The sequence below is a fragment of the Schistocerca piceifrons genome, chromosome 4 (genome assembly GCF_021461385.2).
Source record: "Schistocerca piceifrons isolate TAMUIC-IGC-003096 chromosome 4, iqSchPice1.1, whole genome shotgun sequence".
Taxonomy (NCBI): Eukaryota; Metazoa; Arthropoda; class Insecta; order Orthoptera; family Acrididae; genus Schistocerca; species Schistocerca piceifrons.
This window is the reverse complement of record NC_060141.1, coordinates 352,490,259-352,510,975: the sequence shown is the minus strand read 5'-3', so window position 1 is coordinate 352,510,975 and position 20,717 is coordinate 352,490,259. Positions and strand designations below refer to the sequence as shown.

Sequence of the window (20,717 nt, the reverse complement as noted above, 5' to 3'; positions counted from 1 at the left end):
TGTGACAAAACACTGGTTCACCACTACCCTCCAGAATCCAAACAAGTCAGTAAGGAGTGGCGGAGGAAAGAGGAGGCAGCACCAGTGAAAGCCAAGACTCTACTGTCAGCTGGCAAGGTTCTTTAAACGGTTTTTTCGATCAGTGAGGCATTTTTCTGATTAATTTTTTGCATGGGCAATGCACAATCAATGCTGCTTACTACTGCAAACTGTTGAGCAAGGCAATAGTTGCAAAAGACGAGACCAATCGGTTCGACAGGTCATCCTCCTCCACGACAATGCGCGACCCCATGCTGCAGCTCTATCTACAAGTTACAGGAAATGCACTGGACTACACTTGATCATCCTCCTTACAGCCCGGACTTATCGCCCTGTGGTTTCCGTTTATTTGGACCACTTAAAGAAGCTCTAGGAGGGCGATGATTTGAAGATAACGAGAGAGTGGAAGACTTCATGTGCAACTGGCTGGTGATACAACCCGGTTCTTTTTGTGATGAGGGCATCAAAAAGCTGTCCACATGCTGGGACAAATGCATTTTCAAAGCAGGAGACTATGTGGAAAAATAAATTATAATTGCCTTGAGATTTTCAATAAATGAATTTAAATAAAAAATAAAATCTCGTTTATATTTGATCCGCTGTCGTACATGCCCACCCGATAATGTGTATGTGTATGTAGTTTCTCGCATGATACATACTTTACTGTACATGATATACTGAGAACTGTGAATGAAGCACAACGGGAAGATTCCATATTTCTAGATTTCCAAACAGCATTTGACACTGTGCCATTGCAGGCTGTTAATGAAGGTACAAGCATACAGAACAAGTTCATAGGTATGTGAGTGGCTCTAAGGCTTCTTAAACAATAGTACAGTACAGTACAGTACAGTACAGTACAGTACAGTACAGTATGTTGTTCTTGACGGTGAGTGTTCATCAAAGACAAGGGTATCGTCAGGAGTGCCACAGGGAAGTGTGATAGGACCACTGTTGTTTCCTATATACATAAATGATTTGGTGGACAGAATGGGCAGCAATCTGCGGTTGCTTGCTGATGATGCCATGATGCATGGTAAAGTGTCAAAGTTGAGTGACTGTAGGAAGGTACAAGACATCTTAGACAAAGTTTCCAGTTGGTGTAATCAATATCAGCTAGTCCTAAATGTGGAAAAATGTAAGTTAGTGTCAGTTAGTAGGAAGAACAAACCTGTAACGTTCAGATACAATATTACTAGTGTCTTGCTTGACACAGTCAAGTCATTTAAATATCCATACATAACAGAAAGTGATATGAGGTGGAACAAACGTGAAAACTGTGCCAGGGAAGGCAAATGATTGACTTTAGTTTATTGAGAGAATTTTTGGGAAAGAGTGGTTCTTCTGTAAAGAAGATCGCATATAGGATGCTGCTGCAACCTATTCTTGAGTACTGCTCAAGTGTTTTGGATCTGTACCAGGTCGGATCGAAGGAAGACATCGAAGCAATTCAGAGGCGGGCTGCTAGATTTGTTACCGGTAGGTTCAGACAATACGTGAGTGTTACAGAGATGCTTCGGGGACTCAAATGGGAATCTCTGGAAGGAAGGCAACAGTCTTTACGAAAAACATAATTGAGAAAATTTAGAGGACTGGCATTTGAAGCTGATTGCTGAACAATTCTACTGCTGCCAACATACATTGTGCGTAAGGGCGACGAAGGTAAGATATGTGAAATTAGGGCTCATATAAAGGCCTACAGACAGTCTTTTTCCCTTGCTCTGTTTGCAAGTAGAAAAGGGCTTGAAATGACAAGTAGTAGGGAAGGCACAGGATACTCTCAATCACCCACTGTACGGTGACTTACAAAGTATCTATGTATATATAGTTACAGTGACATCCGACCATACCTCGTGGGTGCCTTACTTCTTTTGTCAGGCAATCTATTATCATGCAACTGTGCCAGTCCATATTGAGGCATTGGCACACATTGCTACAATTTGTTAAAATGACTACATGGGTATATGAAGCTCTGATAAAATAAAAACACCAAAAAACTGCAGTCAGCTTAAGAAAAGGTGATACGTAGCTTCTGCAAGGAAGAAACTAAGTGCTTTTATTTTAGTCATTATTGAGGAGGATATATGCAATGTGAGGAGAAATATTGAATGAAAAGTGAGTAATTTTGGACAGAAAAAATTAAAAGATAATCGATGGAATGAAGAAATAGCAAAGGAAGATTTTAAGACAGAGGAGGTGCAGTATTGGCCACTATCTGGCCAGCCACACTTTAAAACATGCAACCACAGTCACACCACGTTTCCTACAGCCACCACTGCGGCATGAGAGCACTGCCACCAATGCTTACACTCTACCAATAATGTCCAAACATCCCCTCTCCAGAGCTCCTCAAGTTGAAACATCAATGCACAGAGCCCATTTTGTGTGTTTGCCATTTAGTATCATTTACGGACTTTCACACCAGTCAGAGCTCGTCATGTGTGGAATTATCATTATATTGAAAAAGACTGAATTGTAAACTTTTGTATCTGTATATATAGTATTTAAACATTCAGATTTACTGTTAGCAATTGACTCTGCAATTACAACAAATTAAGTTATGTATTACTTCCACTATTTTTATTAGATGTAGAATAACTTAATATCTGAATTCTCTTTCGTGGAGTGCATCTGTTTCTTGCCCGTATATCCACTAAAGAACCACAAAGTCTGCAAAGGAAATTGACAGGAGCGAAAAAAAGGAAGAAAAGATAAATACAGGACATAAGTTGTAGTGTTGGGACAGTGGTGAAACTGGATAGACACAAAGAAAGAAATTGCAGAGAGGCATAATAAAAGAAAGAGCTAAAGAATAAAGTAGATGGTTGTGTTTTAGCTGAACCAGGATGGCTGCATTTAGTTGTTAAGTCTTCATCTATAGGACTCTAGGCAATATCAGTTTGAGGGATCCTTTATGAAATTTAGTGCCCTGTCCAAAGTAAGGCTAGAGAAATACATAATTTTATCATTTTGTTCTGTTGTGTCCCAGAAGTTGTAATATCGAAGTCAGTATATGCAGGGTGTTTCATTTACCTGATGACCACCTGTGCACGCACTAGATGCCGGGCAGTGAGTGCTCTGTTGCACGGCAATCAGATGCCGTGTCGCCCATCTATTGCAGCATTACAACATGACTACATTTAAAATATAAGCAAATAAATTTTGTACTCGCCCATGTCACACAAGGAGATGCTGGAAATGCCTGCCATTATTTTCCACGCTTTTCTGACATCTAATGAAGAAATTATCAATCACACGGTGTAATTCTCTCTGAGATATTGAATTAATTGATTCACGGATATTTTTCATCCTTGAGTTCGTCTATTGTGTGAGGATTTGTTGTGTACACTTTGTCCTTCCATGCACCCCACAAATAAAAATTGCATGGAGTTAAATCAGGACTTCTTGCTGACCAGATATTGTTACTAATCACTCTTTCATTGAACACATTGAGAATTGCGTGCGAAGAAATATTTTCCATATGAGCCCTTTCCGAATCCTGTGAAAAAATGCGAAGCTTCATTATCTTTCTCTCAGTTCATTAAAAATCGGTCGCAAAATGTTCTGCACATATCTTTCACTTGTAACTGTGTCATTAAAAACATTGAGCCTATTATCCCGCCACCACCAACTGCACACCACACCCCTATTTGCTGATCATGAAGGGGTTCCTCATGAAGCACTGCAGACCTATCTGCACTCCAATGCCGACAGTTTTGGGAATCAACATATCCATGTAAATGGAACCAAGCCTTGTCTTAAAACAAAATGAGGTAAGCATCCATTTCACCGTCCCACAGTTGTTTTAAAGCCCATTTGCAAAACTTAAGCCTGTGCACAGGAACACCAGGTCAAAGTTCTTGTACTACTCATACTTTATAGAGCCTTAGCCCAAGCAGTTTAGCACCTCTTTGTACAGAGGTGCACAGTATTTGTGTTTGCTGTGAAAGACATCCAGGAAGAAACTTTTCAGGGGACCAGGGGACTTTTCCAGTCTCAGGGTGTATACGACCCGGGACAACCAGGAGATCCGGGAGAAACCCGGGAATTTTTTCATCCGGGAAAAACCCGGGAATTTTTCATTGTTTTAGTTTTCAGTTAAATTTTTGTGATTTTGACTGGTAAGAACCAATACTCTAACAAAGGGGGGAGGGGGGGGGGGGGGGGGGGAGACAGACGAAAATAAAACTTAAGTTGCAAAGGAAATGTGCCGTATACAATAACAAAACAGTGCTCATACAAGTGTCTGCCAACAGTGTGTCAAAGGCTTTAGGAACACTATGCAATGCTTTATAGCAACAAATTGCCTCCGATGAGCGTGACATGACAACTGTTTAAATTAGATTGGTTTGAGCAGTTGCGGGCGGGCTCTTGCGCATGCACAGTTGAGTTGCATATGAGTAGTACCTTCTCCCGCTTCTGGTTACGGAAGTGTGGTACACAGAGCAGTCCGAGTTGTGGTGGGGAGGTGGGTCGTCTACACGTGAATTGTGTTTACGTTCAGTGATTTTGTTGTTTCCTCTTCGTTTACTGCTCTCACTTTAAATGACAACAAAACGGATTTTTGTGGCTGGGAGCTATCAAATGAATTAAAATACATTCGCATAATTATGGCAGGCTAAAATCTGTTAATAGTTTCAGATTTTATTTCCAACTTTGGCAGTCAGACGTTAATCGCCTTACAGAACAATGAAGTTACTTTTGCCGGTTTGCTAGAGAGATTTGGCTTTTATCAATCCTTTCTACTGAGGCAGTCAATTTATTTGAAACAAAGTGTTTGATTTCACACTATTGGCTAGTTTCAACTGTTCCCTGCATTTCAGATGCACGTATGGCATTGAGGGAGAAGTTTGGGTTGGTTACACCAAACAACACCCATTTAGCATAGTTCATTTATTCACCTAAACGCATGCAAGGCTCCCAAAGAACTGAACATGGCAGAACAGTCCAAAGACGAATGCATATCGATGCTGGTGTCGACCTCATCAGCGCCACATAGCCCCCCCCTCCCCCTCCTCCCCCCCTCCGCAGTATGGAGTACTCTTGAGAGGCCGGGAGGGGGGGGGGGTGACTAAGGGGTCGGCAGGGGTGGTCCGCAGCAGCCGGACCACGGTCAGCTCGACAGCGTCATCGGGGAGCTGTGTGGGTAGATGTTGTGAAGGAAGGTTCGGCCACTGAACCTGGAAGTCGTTGAAGCGAGCCAGGCGTTGTACTGGGTGTGCTAGTCATGCAGCGACAGGTAGGACGGAGCGATGACGACGATGTCTCCGGTGGGCGTGGCGAACACATGAAGCATGTCCAGGTCGACATCGGGCGGGAGGGGAACACATTCCACCAGGTGGCAGGGAATGGTGGAGGCTGTGTCATGAGCACAGGATGAAGAGAAACACACGACAAACAGTGTATAATCGTGCAGTATTATTGAGATGTCGTGGATTATGTCTGGGGGGACAGGCACAAACACCTCAAGCGAGGGCACGTTCAAGATGGCAGGGCGTGAGAGACCTCGACAGGGCGAGGCAGGCGACGGTGGAGAGGTCGAAGGGACCAGCGAAGGGCCCGGTGGCGAAGGCATGATCGTAGGTAAGCTTGATGTGGGGAGCTTGTGGTCACTCAACGGAGTTCGCGAGACCGGAGTAGAGGGCGAGGTCGGAGGAGAGCTCGACGATTTGAGCTGGAAGTCACTCTATCGAGTGTGTAAGTCTGACATGGAGGGAGTGGTCAGAGCGACGTGAGCCATGACAGTGAGTGGCGTGGTCGTGGCCTTAGGGGAGTAGAAGAAGGCTCGACATGAGCAGGCTTAACTCTGTTGAGAGAGACTGTAACAGCTGAATCTTTCATCTGGATGTCATAGGTGTTGGCTGAGTGGCGGAGAACTCGGTACGGGCCGATATATGTAGGTTGGAGGGGAGCACGGACAGTGTCATCTCAGAGCATGATGTACTCGCAATTGTCCAGAGATTTCGGGACGTGAACCTTAGGGCGGGAATGGCTGGCAGGCGGAGGGATATGGAGCTTGATGAAGTGGCATCTGATGCGGTCCACGAAGGAAGGTAAGTCAGACTGAGGGAGAGAAGCAGAAGGGCTCACAAGTTTGCCAGGGAGAACAATGTTCTGGCCGTATACGAACTCTGCTATTGTGCCTTTGAGGTCTTCCTCATAGATCGCACGAATGCCAAGTAGCTCTGCTACGAGGCAGGCGGACGCTCGAACTCTGGGGTGAGCTAAATTATGTAATGCGTTGAAGACAGCTCAACGGAGCGTGGTTGGGATGAGGGGGCGTAACGTCTCCGTACTGTCGTCGCACCAGATCTCACCATAAATGCCAGGGAAGGTGTTCCGGACGAAGTGTAGTGAAGAAGTAGAGTCTGAAATCAGGTTTTGTGTTTCCTCGTCAATGGGTTGGTGCTCGACGGAGCACAGGGGAAGTGAGTCTTGGACGAATGGTGAAACACGGTGTTTCGCACTAGATCCGATGAAATTTTGTGGTGTCGCAAGAAGTCAATGCCTTGTATAGGTTTGTCAATTTCGCACACTAAAAAAGTCCACTCGAGTTTGCAGTTTGCGGAGAGAGAGACAACTTGGGAAGTTGAACCCGACCATTGTAGTTTAGTTGAATTCGCGGCTTGCAGTGAAGTATGATGAAGGCGGATGTTCGACGACACTAAGGATGTAGGCAGCAGCGAAACATCGGTGCCTGTTTCCACTAGGAAAAGGTATCTCGACGAAATGTCTTTAATGTAAAGTTGTCCGCAATTATCCGGTCGTTCCCGGACGGAATGGAGCACTGGGGGGTGCCTATCATGTTGTGTGCAGGAGGCGGCACCCGGACCTACCAGCGATTGGCGTTTGGGAAGTAGCAGGGTGGTCTGCAGTTCCATGCCACCTCACCAAACCGTGTGTGGAAGTAACAGTACGGGTAGTGTGGTTGCATTTCCTGCGGAAAGTTCGTTGCCAGTGGCGGTGGCTGATGTTCAGTGGCCACAGCAAGTTCGGTTGCAGGAGGGGGGAGCCAGTGACATCCCAGTTGCTTGTTTACTGCTTCGCGGAGCGAGCGGAATGGTCGACACAGTATGGCCCCGGCCGTGTCCGGCCACAGGGCAATGAGCCTGAACCTGAGACTTGTCAGGTAGGCAGTGGCTAGCGAAATAGAGCAGTGATGCATCGTGTAGCTTGTCAGCGATTGTCATTCCACGCTCTACAGGTTCAGGAGACCTTTGAGCCAGAGCAGAGCGGATGTTCCAATAGTTTGTCTGACCAGATGGCGAGGAGAGCTGTGTCAGAGAATAGATCGGCGCTGACCAGGGCACGTAAGCTTCTCCAGAGCTGGGAAGGTTTGTCGTTGCCTAGTCCCTCAACATGGAGCACTTGCTGTATTGCTACCTCAGTTGAGCGTGCAAGCCGACGTAGAACTGTCTTTTTGGCTAGAGTGTACTGGGTAGATGAGTCCGGGGCGTCGACCAGGTCAGCAATCAAGTCCACCTGGTCGTTCAGGTGGGTGATAAGGCACAGAAACCTGGTTGACACGTCGAGTTTGTAATGGTTGAACACTTCGTCCACAATTTTGAACCAGGTTGTTGCTCTGTCAGGATGAAACGGCGTCAGCGTCGGTAAGTGTTGTAGAATGTTCAGAAGAACAGGTCGAGTTGAGTTCGTCGGGGCACTGCCTGAATCGAGCTGTTGTTGCTGTAGTATTCCAGGAGAGTGTGCCTCCAGGGGATGTGGCGCGACGGCTGTTCAGGTCGTTGCGTGAAGGTGACACGTTGTGTGGTTGAGCGCGATCCGTCGCAATGCGGAAATCCGACGCGGGTGAGACACTGTAATGTGTCAGTTGCAGTTGCGGAAGCTCAACACATTTCGGGTGTGTTTGGATTGATGCGTCGCGGAAGGCCGATGGGGATGAGGCACCGAGATGTGCCGAGACTAGTAGCAGAAGCTCGACTGGAGCCGGTGCGGGGGTGACAGGTGAGAAAAAGTTCAAAGTTTGAGAACGCATGTTAGTCCGCGGAAAGCTCGATGTATGACCAGAGCCGGAGCCACTTGTGCTGCAGGGAGGCTGCTGAGGTGCGGGCTGTCCAGAAGCACAGTGTGGGAAATTATGTCGAACATGGGACGGGGTGTGTGAAAGTTCACTGTTCATAGTCACTCCACTCAAAACGGTGTGCGGATAAGGTGAATGTCGTGGCACAAAACACCGAGGCGTAGCGGTGGGATGAAGGTGGGGGTCAGGCACAGATAACAAGTAATTGTTCGTGTTGCAGGACGAGGTATCAAAGTAGGAAGGCATGTGCTGATGCTGAACCGAGGCAGGCACGGGCTTGGTCAGATGCTGAGGAAGTTGACCTGTGGACGAAGCAGTTTCGGCCACATGGCAGGTATCCGCGTGGTACTGCACGGATTTCGGCATGGCAAATCGTTGTCCTGGCGGTAGTAGGTTGTCTGACGAAGCATTTGCAGAAATCGGCATTGGTCCCGCACTGCACAGAGATCCGTAAGAGGTAACTGCACAGTCGATGAGGGAGGGCACATGTGGCGGGAACAAAGACGTTTGATAGCTGGAGTTATGCGCACTCCTAACCTCACTTATTGTTGCAGGCTCGAAAACGTCTGGCGAAATCGACAGAATCATCTAGTGTGAGGCATCATGTTGCATTCCTGGTGGGTGTACATCGCCCACAACACGATGCATGTCGATCACAAAATCCGGTGTTAGGCGCTGGGCCGAAGTCATTGTTCGAATGTTGTGTCGATGTAATACACACAAAAATAACCGACGCGGAGGTCAGCAAAAACAGAAGACATTATAACTCGGGGTCACCAGTGAGGGAGAAGTTCGGTTTGGTTACATCAAACAACACCCATTTAGCAATAGTTCATTTATTCACCTAAACACATGCAAGGCTCACAAAGAACTGAACATGGAGGAACAGCCCAAAGACAATGCTCAGAGGCCAAAGACAATGCTCAGAGTCCAAAGACGAACGCATATCGATGCTGGTGTCGATCTCATCGGCGCCACAGCATTATGCTATAATAAAGAACCGAACATGAGTACTGGCACTCCAAGAAAATTTACATATGGATGTGCATTTTAAACCGAATTATGCATTTTAGTATGGTTCTCGAAATCCCGGCACTCTTGAAGTATCCTTTGATGTCTTGTTTCTTTTATGACATAGTGTAAGATCTTTTAATGTTTTACACATACGAACATATGGGCTTCCTGCATCATCGTAGCTGTGCAAGCGCGGTGATACCAGTTATCTGGCGCTTTCTTGCAACTGCTGAAACGAACCTACTTCTAACAGGTTGCGAGAAAATATTGCAAATAGTGGTTTGAAAAGCGTTACATTCAAAGCAGATTTCCTTTTACGCAAGATGAACTATGTGCGAGAATATACAATGAATTTCTTAAATCACAAAGCGTTTGACTTTCATTTAAAAAACAACTCTTTGAGGACGACCATTTAGAAGAATTTCGAGCCCAGAAGACGAGACATTTGCGTCATTATTAAAAATTTTACTGGCACATTTGTGTGATGTATCTTAAAAGTGTAACACGCGCAAAAAAGATCAACATTATATTTGGAACCTTAGCTTCTCTTCCAACTTATTAATCTTTGAGACCAATATTATATGTGAATGCTATGTATATTAATTTAAGCCATTAACTTTTCTTATTTGTGTATTCGCACTAATTAAGAGTGATCTTGCTATTGGCTGACTACATCACATGTCCTATTGCTGTCATCAGCTGGCGAGATGACGTGAATGAGCTATGACACAAAAGCGCATCGCAATCTCGATTTCAATGCTTCGGAAAGTGACATGCGTTGTTTGGTAGAATTCAAATTTATACCTTCGTAATACGAAAATATGCAGTGTACATGTTGCTGCACATCATAGGTCTTTCAAAATGTGTATTTCCCCCTGAGTTTCGTTTTCTAAAGTGCCGGGAAATTCTACATCGGTATATAAAACCATAAACATTCAAAGGATTGATGACTTTTACAGTGCCGAGGAAGAATATACTGTCACTTAACACGGAAAAAGCGTATTTTCACCTGGGAGAAAGTCTATTTTTAACCGGGAAATCCGGAAAAAATGCAGGAATTTTTTTTCCTTGTCCACATATACACCCTGAGGCTGTATGCAATATCATCGAGACAAGCTTTTGTGAGCACTGTACGTTGTCATTTAAGCATCTTGTCTTGAACAATTCCTATTTCACAAAATTTATTCAGTAATTTGTGAATTGCATCATGACTCAGAACTCAAACACCTGGAAACTTCTGTTCAAACAGCCTCTGAACAGTGTGAGCAGACTCTGTAAGCACACACGAATCGTAAATAAACACTTGTTGTGGCTCTTGCCATCGTTGCATTCACGAACTTCACTGTTACATGCGTGATGCCTGTTTCATTGCTCGAATGTCGCTGACCGACAGGGTGCATTTGTCTGTAAGGCCTTCAGGCTAAAACACACAAAAAAAGGGAGTGTGGCCCTGTGGGACCCATTTGATCAGCAGGCGCAACTTCTGTGGCTGGCTAGCAATTCCCCAGGCAGGTGGTCATCATATAAATGGAATGGAACACCCTGTAAATGCTGTATGTCAGAAACATTGTGTGTGTGTTCCAGAATGAAACTGAATGAACAGACAAATTTTGATGTATAGTATAGGGAAACAGTGGCAACCATTAACATACATTAAGCGAACGTTGAAACCAAAATGTATACTTATGCTATTCTCATATTCAGTTTTGTTATTTTTACTGGCTATTGAACTGACTTTGTTAGGTGTGCAAACTGGTTTTAACAAGGTGTTTTCAGCCCACAGAGGGGTTCTGTCATCTTTACAACTAATTGCTCTCAACAAATTTCCATTTGATTTCAACAATTTCTGTATTATGTCGATGTTTGTATTTACCTCTCTCACAATCCCATTCTGATTTGTTCTACAATAGAATTTTGATTCACAGGCTAACACAGTTTCATTTTGTTTCTGTTTTTTATTTTTTCCTTATGACTCTGAGATCCTTGGACTTGTCTTAAATTAATCCTTCTCCCAGCTGCCTCCCCCCTCCCCCCCCCCCCCCCCCCCCATTTTTCCCTCTGCCACTCAAGGCTGCTAGCCATTTTTGCCTTCTCTTTCTAGTGATCTGTTTCTTTTAATAATAAAACTTACAGCTATATTTCAATTTTTTCAGCAAAAGTGGCTGTTCAGATAGTAGATTATTACAGCTCAGCCCTCAACACACTTGAACAAGGAGGTGCAGATGACTGTTCCATTGCAGAAACCGTAGGATCAAAAATATATAAGGTTTGTATTTAGTATGCAACTTCACTTCAAGAAAGATTGTGTTGCCCTTGTAAATAAATTTGCAAAAATGAAACATGTAATAGAAAATGAAGAAGAAATCTTCATTGATGAATGCAACAAAAGCTAAATCTTTGGTTTAAGTGGCACCATCTTAAAAGAAATTTGAGAGGTTAGTAATCACAAAACAATAGAAAGGTAATTGCTTTTGAACTCTTGTCCATCCTCAAGACTTGGAGATACGAATGTACACATGAACTTTGTACCATGCCATTGCAAGTATTTTTGTGTCTGTGTATTTCAAATTTTCTTCTCTGAAGAACAGGAGTTCAAAATGTTCTCTGCTTTTCATGTACATATCGACTGCCGAATATCTTCTCATGGAAGTCAATGAATGCATATCTGTTCAATGATTGTTAAGTTTTCCAGATTTTAAAACTGAAAGCAGCAGTCTCAGGTATCTTTTCCCTCGTGATCTTTGTGCATTCTGCCATCCTCCTCTTACCTCTCACTGCTAATTGTGAGTTGAATGTTGTTTGTTGTTATTGTTTGAGCCCACTTTCTGATTACTTACGACCCCGCTATATTATTATGAAACAGGCTTTTTCGTTGTTTGATTTCGTGGCTGCACGAAAAAGTATCAGATCATAATACGAAGGTCTTTGTGTGATGTCTGCATTTCAACATGGTTTACTGGATCAGCCACTCACCTTAGCCACCACTGTTATGGTGGTGATGTTGTTACAGTTGTACAGATGTGTGTCTAACATATGGGTGTTAAATAAGGAGTGAAAGTGACTTGTTATCTGGAATAAAGTCTGAGAAACTTTTTAAATCAGTGTTGAGTCTATTATATTTACTGCTACAACTCACTGGACAAATAGGTAAGACCCATAATAGATGCTGAACAATGCCTTGCTATTCACTAACAGCTCACCGGTGACTGACTTCGTCCCATAACTAGCTGATTACTCAGCATTTTCCAGTTCCTCCCCCTCCCCCCCACCCCTCCCCCTCCGTCATATATCAGTAAAAGGAATGAAATTCATGTATCATGTAAAAACAACAATAGTTTATTCACAAGTATTAAAAGTGTAGATACTGTCGAGGCTGACATTCATACTCCTAATTTTCAGTTATTCTTATCTCAGATCGTTCCTACCCTTACTCCCACTGAAACGTTAGAGGTGACATGTCATCAGAACTCATTCCAATCAGCCTAACAACCCAAAACTTTTGGTGTTGAACCCTGTAGACAGCAGTATTGATTTTTGAGGTTTGCAACAAATGAAACAGTGTACTGTTAGGCTGAAGTGGTCCCGTTTCTGCTGATTCAGTGCTAGGGACCCGAGAGAATAACATATTGTTGTTATTCAGTTTGCTTAAAGCTGTAAGAGTGGTAAATTGCAACAGTTGACAATGGATGCAAATCACAGCTGTGAATTTGTTTAGAAAGGCAGAGTTCACAATTGGTTCATCTGAAAATACAGCACTAATTTTGAGTCAATGGCTATTCTTGAAGCAAAAGTCACAAACAAATATACAGCAGGAAGAAAATTTGATATCCCAAAGTGAATATTTGTTGGGGTGGCATCGGATGAAGAATAAATTCAAAGTCAACAGTTCCACACATCACTATTTCAGGAGACCAAATCAAGAAAGGTTTCACGGATTGGAGCAGCAAGTTTTTCAGTATCTGTGAGATAAATGTAATTTAGACTTCTGATTATGCAAGAAATTGTCCAGCTGAAGGCAATAGAAATAAAGAGGAATTTTCCAACTGCATATGTCATGGAGTTCAAAGCTAGTATGCATTCAATGATATGAAACAATTTCTAAATTTGAGTAGTCAGAATATGTAAAAAATACACTTTCTCAAGGAGCCTTGTCAAAAGAAAGTAGTTACCTTATATTTAGTGTCATATTGTAGTTGGGTGAATGTGGTAACAAGTGCAGGAGGAGGAGGAGGAGGAGGAGGACGACGATGATCTGTAGACTGACAGTTTTACTGTTAGAGCAATAGAAAGTGGTAAATACAGTTAAAAAATCCTATTATCTTTTGCACAGGCACAAATGATCTTATGAATGCAAAATTTCTATTTTTATCTCGAATGAGGGTTTACCAGGTATAAGGGATTAACTACACAGAAAGATGGTTTATCAGTCATTGGAAGCACATACATTCATAAATGAAAATTTGTCATACCAGTACTTTAACTGTCATCTGTGCATTTTGCAAATAGTTGCCTTAGCTGTTAGCTTATTTGAGCATGCCTCCAGACCTGACTCAAACTTTCATTGTTAGTTATATTTCCCTCAGTGATTACCACTCACTCACTGTAGTGACCTGGTGAAGTGGCGCAAGGGTTAGCACACTGGACTCGCATTCGGGAGAACTATGGTTCAGGCCCGCGTCCAGCCATCTTGATTTAGGTTTCTCGTGATTTCCCTAAATCACTTAAGGCAAATGCCGGGATGGTTCCTGTGAAAGGGCACAGCCGACTTCCGTCCCTAATCTGATGGCACCGATGACCTCACTGTTTGGTCCCCTCCCTGAAATCGACCAACCAACCACTGTAGTGGTTCTCCACAGAGTATGTGGGACTGCAGCTACAGGAGAACAGATTTGGTGGAGGCCTTTGGCTTACCCTGATACAAGGATTTATATTTCTAATTCAAGTAAACTTGCTGAAATGAAATGAATGGAGGCAGTGGGAATGAAATCATTGAAGATGCTGTGATATGAAATAATGACATCAAAAAATGTTCAGATGTGCTGAATCTCCTATGTAATGAATATGTTGTGACAACTGATATTTAAGGAAATAGGAGGGAACATAAGTGATAATGAATGTTTGAATCAGGCCTGAATGGGTGCCCAGATAGTGTAACAATTAAGGGGACTACTCACAAAAAGGAAGAAAACAGAATTTGATTTCTGGTCTGGCACAAACTTCTATTAATCACAGTGTGTTCACCACTTCCAAATAGTTTTCGCTGTTAGTTCATATCAGTAGATTGTCGTCGATTTCATGCATGTTACCTTATTTAATTCTAACAGATTAATAATGAGGACATTGGTTATACTGTTTTATTATGCTATAAGTGTTCACTGTAGCTGTGTAGTATTAACTACACATTTTTTGGAGTACATAGTGTTACTTGATAGATGTTGCTCAGTTTTTATTTTGAAGATAACTCTGAAACAAGAAGCAAACAGTGCCCACATTCTTTTATAATGGAAAGAACAAACAAAATCTAAGAGGGTGATTGTCACTGCCATCTGGTTGATAATGTCAGAAACACACACAATTTTGTGAAATGAAAAGTCAGCTAGAAAAAAAATGTAAGTTACAGTATGTTCCTAATATGTCTACTGTATCATTGATACCATAAAGAATCATGCTTGCAAACAATTTCACTGTACCAAGTCTATTACAGAATCAGCACTTGCATAATGCGAAATGACATATTTAGGCGAGTACACTTGAACATACCTGTCGTGTATATTCCCTTAGTCTTGTTTGCGTTATTTGTTGATGGATCTGAATATCATTTTGTGCAACAAAATCCCATAAAAATGACATTTATTCAAAACTTTGATGCCATCTCAGTGAATGAAATTGTCAGCAATTGATCAGTTTCACTGTGTACTGATGTATGGTTGTGTTCTACATAATACTTGGCAGGGGAGGTTTGGCACATTAAAATAAATTAAGTGCTTGCACTGATACACCATGAGAATTCTTGAATTGTGTGGCATCAGATAAAAGAACATGATGTTTAGTTGGTATATAACCTTTTCTTATATTTCACATACTTGTTTCACCACATAGCGAACATGCTGAGTCGCAGATAGGCGCAACAAAAAGACTAATCACAAAAATAAGCTTTCAGCCAACAAGGCCTTTGTCAAAAATAAATCTCTCTCTCTCTCTCTCTCTCTCTCTCTCTCTCTCTCTCTCTCTCTCTCTCTCTCACACACACACACACACACACACACACACACACACACACACACACAAAACCACAACCACAGTTTCTGGCAGCTGAAGCCAGCTGTGGTTTTTTGTGTGTGTGTGTGTGTGTGTGTGTGTGTGTGTGTGTGAACATTACATTGAAAGTGCTCCCAACAAATGTAAAGCAGCATGGGATATCATCAACCAATATAATTCACAAACCCATACACAAGATGCAATGCTGGTCCCAGAAGAAGTAAATAATTACTTCCTAACCTCAGTGAGTGAGCTGAAAAACAAAATCAAACAAAATGGCACTTGTGCACTAGATCATCTTTGTGCTGTGCCCCATAGTATGTATACTTTCCACTGGAATGTTGTCACCCCAGAGGATATTGTAAAAGCTGTGGCAAGGTTCACCAACTCCAAAAGCATGGACTGTTATTGGTTTTCTAATTATCTAATGAAAAAAATAATACACCTTATCTGTCAACCTCTTTCTTTTATTTTTAATATTTGTTTAGAATCTGGAGTTTTCCCAGATGCACTCAAAACTGCTAAAGTAATACCGGTCTTTAAAAAGGGAGATAAGCATCTGCCCCAAAACTATCGACCAGTTTCTATTGTCCCAATTTTTTCTAAAGTTTTTGAATATGTAATGTACAGTCAACTAAATAACTATTTTGATAAGCATGATCTCCTCTCCAACAGACAATTTGCATATCAGCATGGTAAAAACACCACTACTGCTGTCACTGAAGTTGTTAACCAGGTGTTAACTGCATTCGAAAATAAGGATCTAGTGTCAGTCGTACTGTGCGATCTTAGCAAAGCCTTCGACTGCATACCATCTAACACCCTACTTGCAAAACTGGAATTTTATGGCATACACAAACCATCTTTGGATGTAATCGAATCATACTTAAGTAACAGGAGACAGTATGTATCAATTAAAAATAGATGCTCCTCACTTAAGGAAGTTCGGACTGGAGTGCCTCAGGGCTCGGTCCTAGGTCCTTTTCTGTTTATCATTGCAATTAATGACTTACCTTACCATGTAGGAGCAAATTCAGTTGTGTGTTATGCAGATGATACAACGTTGCTCAATACACACCATGACACAACAGAACTGCATCAGGCAGCACAGGAAAAACTAGAACTAGTAATGGATTGGTTTTCTTCTAATGAACTCCTGTGTAATCCTGATAAAACACAAGAGCTAATTCTGGGTTTAACTACAGCTGTTGAAAGCAAATCAATAAAATTATTAGGATTCCACATTGACTCAAAATTAAACTGGGAGGAACACATTAGCCATATCTGCAAGAGAATAGCAAGAGTGTGTTATCTCATCTGGAGACTGACAGATATAGTCACTTATGAGTATCTAAAGGTGGTATATTTTGGCCTCTTTCAGTCACACATTTCCTACGGCATATTGTTATGGGGACATTCTTGCTTTGTCAGTGAAATTCTGAAAATTCAAAAAAAAGTAATTAGAATAATAAGCAAAGCTAAGCCCAAGGAACACTGCCATCCCCTCTTTATCAAGCACATGATATTAACCGTGGTGAATCTATACATCTACACAGCCCTGCTTTATGTCAAAAGCAACTTAAATGAGTTCGAGACCAGAGAGAACATACATCCCCACAACACCAGAGGCAAACTGGACTTTGACATACCAAGACACAGACTCACAAAGACTGCAAACTCACACAAAATAATGAGTTTAAAACTCTTCAATAAACTTCCAGCATCTGCTCGGTCACTGACCAATAATATTTTCAAACGTAAGGTTTATGACTGGCTTCTCAAACACCCATTTTATAAGATAACAGAATATTTTGAAATAAGCATTGACATTAGTATATAAGAATATTCCTAAAAGAAAAGGAATTAAACTGTAAAAACTTTACTGTAAAGTTGTTGTTAATTGTATATTTAATGTTCAGACCTATTCCGCTGTAAGTGATCAATGGTGAATAAACTGAAACTGAAACTGAAACTTGTGTGTGTGTGTGTGTGTGTGTGTGTGTGTGTGTGTGTGTGTTTGACAAAGGCCTTGTTGGCCGAAAGATTATTTTGTGACAGGCTTTTTGCCATGCCTGTCTGTGACACAGCATCTCATCTATTCGGTGAGTAGCAACTATCCTCATCATAATTATTTTTTCATAGTTCACATGACAACAATAAATTATATTTTGTATTTATAAATGATTAGAAAATTTGAATTAATGTGCAATAGAAGAAGACTTTGGTAATTATTTTTATGTAATTATTTTTAAATTTTATCGAATTATCAGTTACATGATATTTGTTATGTAATTTTTTACAGAATTGGAAACGTTATGTAAAATTCAAGATGGTATACCACACGTGTATATCTTTACTGTACCGTGGTCAGCAGGCAGAAGAACAGCAGAAAATGGGTGAACGAGTTACTTTTTACCAAGCAGCAGCAGAGAAATTAGAAGAAGCTGTCAAACTTTCAAAAGGAATGGATAATATTGATGTATGTGGTCAATATTGGAATATTATTTACTCGAGTAACCAAAACAAAAATGCATTGATTTGTTTATTTTTTTTAAATCAGTGTTTGTACCTTATAGATGGCAAACTATTTCAAGGTAGAAGATAACCCAAGCATGAACACATTTCTTCTTCTTCTTCTTCTTCTTTTTAATGTGTTTATGAAAAGATTGATTAGTGTCTGAGTTAGTTATTTTGTGATTGTTGCTATCTTCCTCCAGCAGCTGACACCTGCAGGAATGTGTTATTCACTTACCACATTTACAAATGTGTCTTGTAAATTAATAATGTAAAAGAAGAGTAACCTGTCATTGAAGCTTTATGAATGTCCAATAGACTTACATAATGTAAATATTCGTGAACTTGAAAGGGGTAAACATTGCCGCGAGCTTCCTACATCATTGTCCTCAATACAGATGGGGATCTGTCTCATCCTGGGGACTGAGTGACCTGCCCTTCCTTTTTTAACCTCCCCCATGAAAGTCCCCAGGATGAGACGGGAGAGGAATGAGTGACCTGCCCTTCCTTTTCCAACCTCCCCCACCAAATTCCTCTCCTGTCCCCAACAAATGAACACACAGTTCTTGAAGGCTATGTAGTCTGCCCCTTATACTTGTACATGACGTATCTATCAGTGGTACTATACATTTTTGTCCCTGAATGTAAATATTGACCAACAATTCTGTCTCATAATTTATTGTTTTTCTCCCCTCCCTAGCCAAGCGGAGTCGTCGCGCAGTTTGAGGCACCATGCCGTGGATTGCGCGGCCCCTCCTGCCAGTGGTTTGAGTCCTCCCTCAGGCACGTGTGTGTGTGTGTGTGTGTGTGTGTGTGTGTGTGTGTGTGTGTGTGTTCTTAGCATAAGTTAGTTTAAGTAGTGTGTAAGTCAAGGGATCAATGACCTTTGCATTTTGGTCCCTTTAGAATGCACACACATTTGTACATTTCCCCTCCCTAAGTAATATATACTGAAAACTGTTGTATTTTAAATCTACTACTCTTTCTTACATAGGCAATTAATGAAGCCTTAACATTCACAAATGATGTTGTGGAAGGAAAGAAAAAGGCAGCAAAAAATGAAAATGAGTTCATCTATCATGAAGAGGTCCCACCCTTGGACATTCTTCCAGAGGTTAAAGGTGCATCTCTTGTGAAAGGCATTATGTTTAATGTTAATGATCCAGAAGTAGCAGGAGCTGACATATTTGCTCGACTAGTACCCATGAAGGCACATGAAGCATCTTCATTGTACAGGTAGTATGATGGTATAAAATTGTGCATTCAGTCATAAATAGCTATAGAGTTCCAAAATTAGTGTTGCTTGTATATCTGCTTACTGAAAGTACATCAGTGTTTTATGTTGAATCCAGAAAAATCGTAGTATTCCATTGAAAGCCAGTCAGTATATGAGATAAAGTTTTCATTTATTGTAGTTATAGCAAATGTATGAGCACATCTGTGTCGATATAGTTGTTTAAGAACAAAAATGTTGCTGAAATGTGTACTGACTGATGTCAGCATTGTGGTCACTCAACTTTATTGATATTCCTTCAAGTTTTAATCATTGAAATAAATCTGTGATTGTCATCTGGTTAAATAAATGAGGCAAAAGATATTATTATCTTAACTGTCGCATGCTCAAAATTGACAATTGTGTTTTATTTCAGAATCTATTTAAGGCTCTTCAAATTGGCACAAAGATATGGATATATACATGCTAATGTTCATAATATGCTTAGTGGATCTACATCCAAGACTCTAGTTTATTTTTAGACACATTACACAGTATACGACATTGTTTTCCCTTATGCAACCAAATACTGTGTTTGTCAGATGATACATGGTGTAGCAGGATCATAACCACTCTTTGAGTTATGTTCACACTTTCAGGTACCAGTGTTAGTGATTGGTTCCTTGGCTTACCTCTTATCTAGCCCCTAGATGAATGAATCTCTGATTGTACTTCATTGTAAATTCTGCAGGGATTCACTCACATTTTTGGAGGATCCATACTGTATGAACAGCACCCTTACATTTTAAATCAGTTGCATAAGCTACATCCTTTACAAATAAAGCTATATCTTCTCAGGATTTTGTCAGTGAATGAGTGTCTGACATTCACTTTCTCATACCTAATCCATATATTATTGCTTTGACCACTTGCTTTAGATATTTGATTGATATAATTTGACTCTAGTGATTTATCACCTGTGGTCAAAAAAGATTTAAATGTTCCTGAATATAAATTGTCAGTACATTTGCAATTAGCTGCTAGCCTTGTTACAAAGCACAGAAACCAGAGAGGTGTGTTATACCTTGAAAAAGCCTTGTCAGAGCCAATCAGTTTGAGATCTGACAGGAACTGCAGCTGTCAGCAAATGCACAACCATCTCGACCAATTTCTGAGTGAACATTGTCAAGTGAACGGTATGCAGTGGGCATCTTGGTAAAGGCTATTGCTCATATTGCCACATAAACCAGCATGTATTTAGTGAACCAATAAACACAAAGACTGAACAGTAGCTGACAGGAGGCATTTAGTGTAGTCCAACAAGTCTCAATATTGCTTCTTTGCAAATGATGCAAGATGTCGAATGGATCGAAGCATTCACCTCACAGCCGGCCGGAGTGGCCGTGCAGTTCTAGGCGCTACAGTCTGGAGCCGAGCAACTGCTACGGTCACAGGTTCGAATCCTGCCTCGGGCATGGATGTGTGTGATGTTCTTAGGTTGGTTAGGTTTAATTAGTTCTAAGTTCTAGGCGACTGATGACCTCAGAAGTTAAGTCGCATAAGGCTCAGAGCCATTTGAACCATTCAACTCACAGTGTGTGGAGGTTGTAGTTCAGAGCAGAGGTATTCTTTGATGGT

At 41.5% G+C, this 20,717-nt stretch overlaps 1 protein-coding gene across 3 annotated transcripts in view; it reads left to right on the top strand.

Annotated features, from left to right (window-relative positions):
• Positions 1 to 20,717, top strand: part of LOC124794725 (tyrosine-protein phosphatase non-receptor type 23) — a 162,754-nt gene that overhangs the window by 56,800 nt on the left and 85,237 nt on the right. For all 3 annotated transcript variants that reach the window (XM_047258320.1, XM_047258319.1, XM_047258321.1), the window contains exons 5-7: positions 11,248 to 11,360; positions 17,655 to 17,831; positions 18,861 to 19,102. In XM_047258320.1, coding sequence (XP_047114276.1) covers positions 11,248 to 11,360; positions 17,655 to 17,831; positions 18,861 to 19,102 — 532 coding nt within the window. The remainder of the gene's footprint in view (positions 1 to 11,247; positions 11,361 to 17,654; positions 17,832 to 18,860; positions 19,103 to 20,717) is intronic.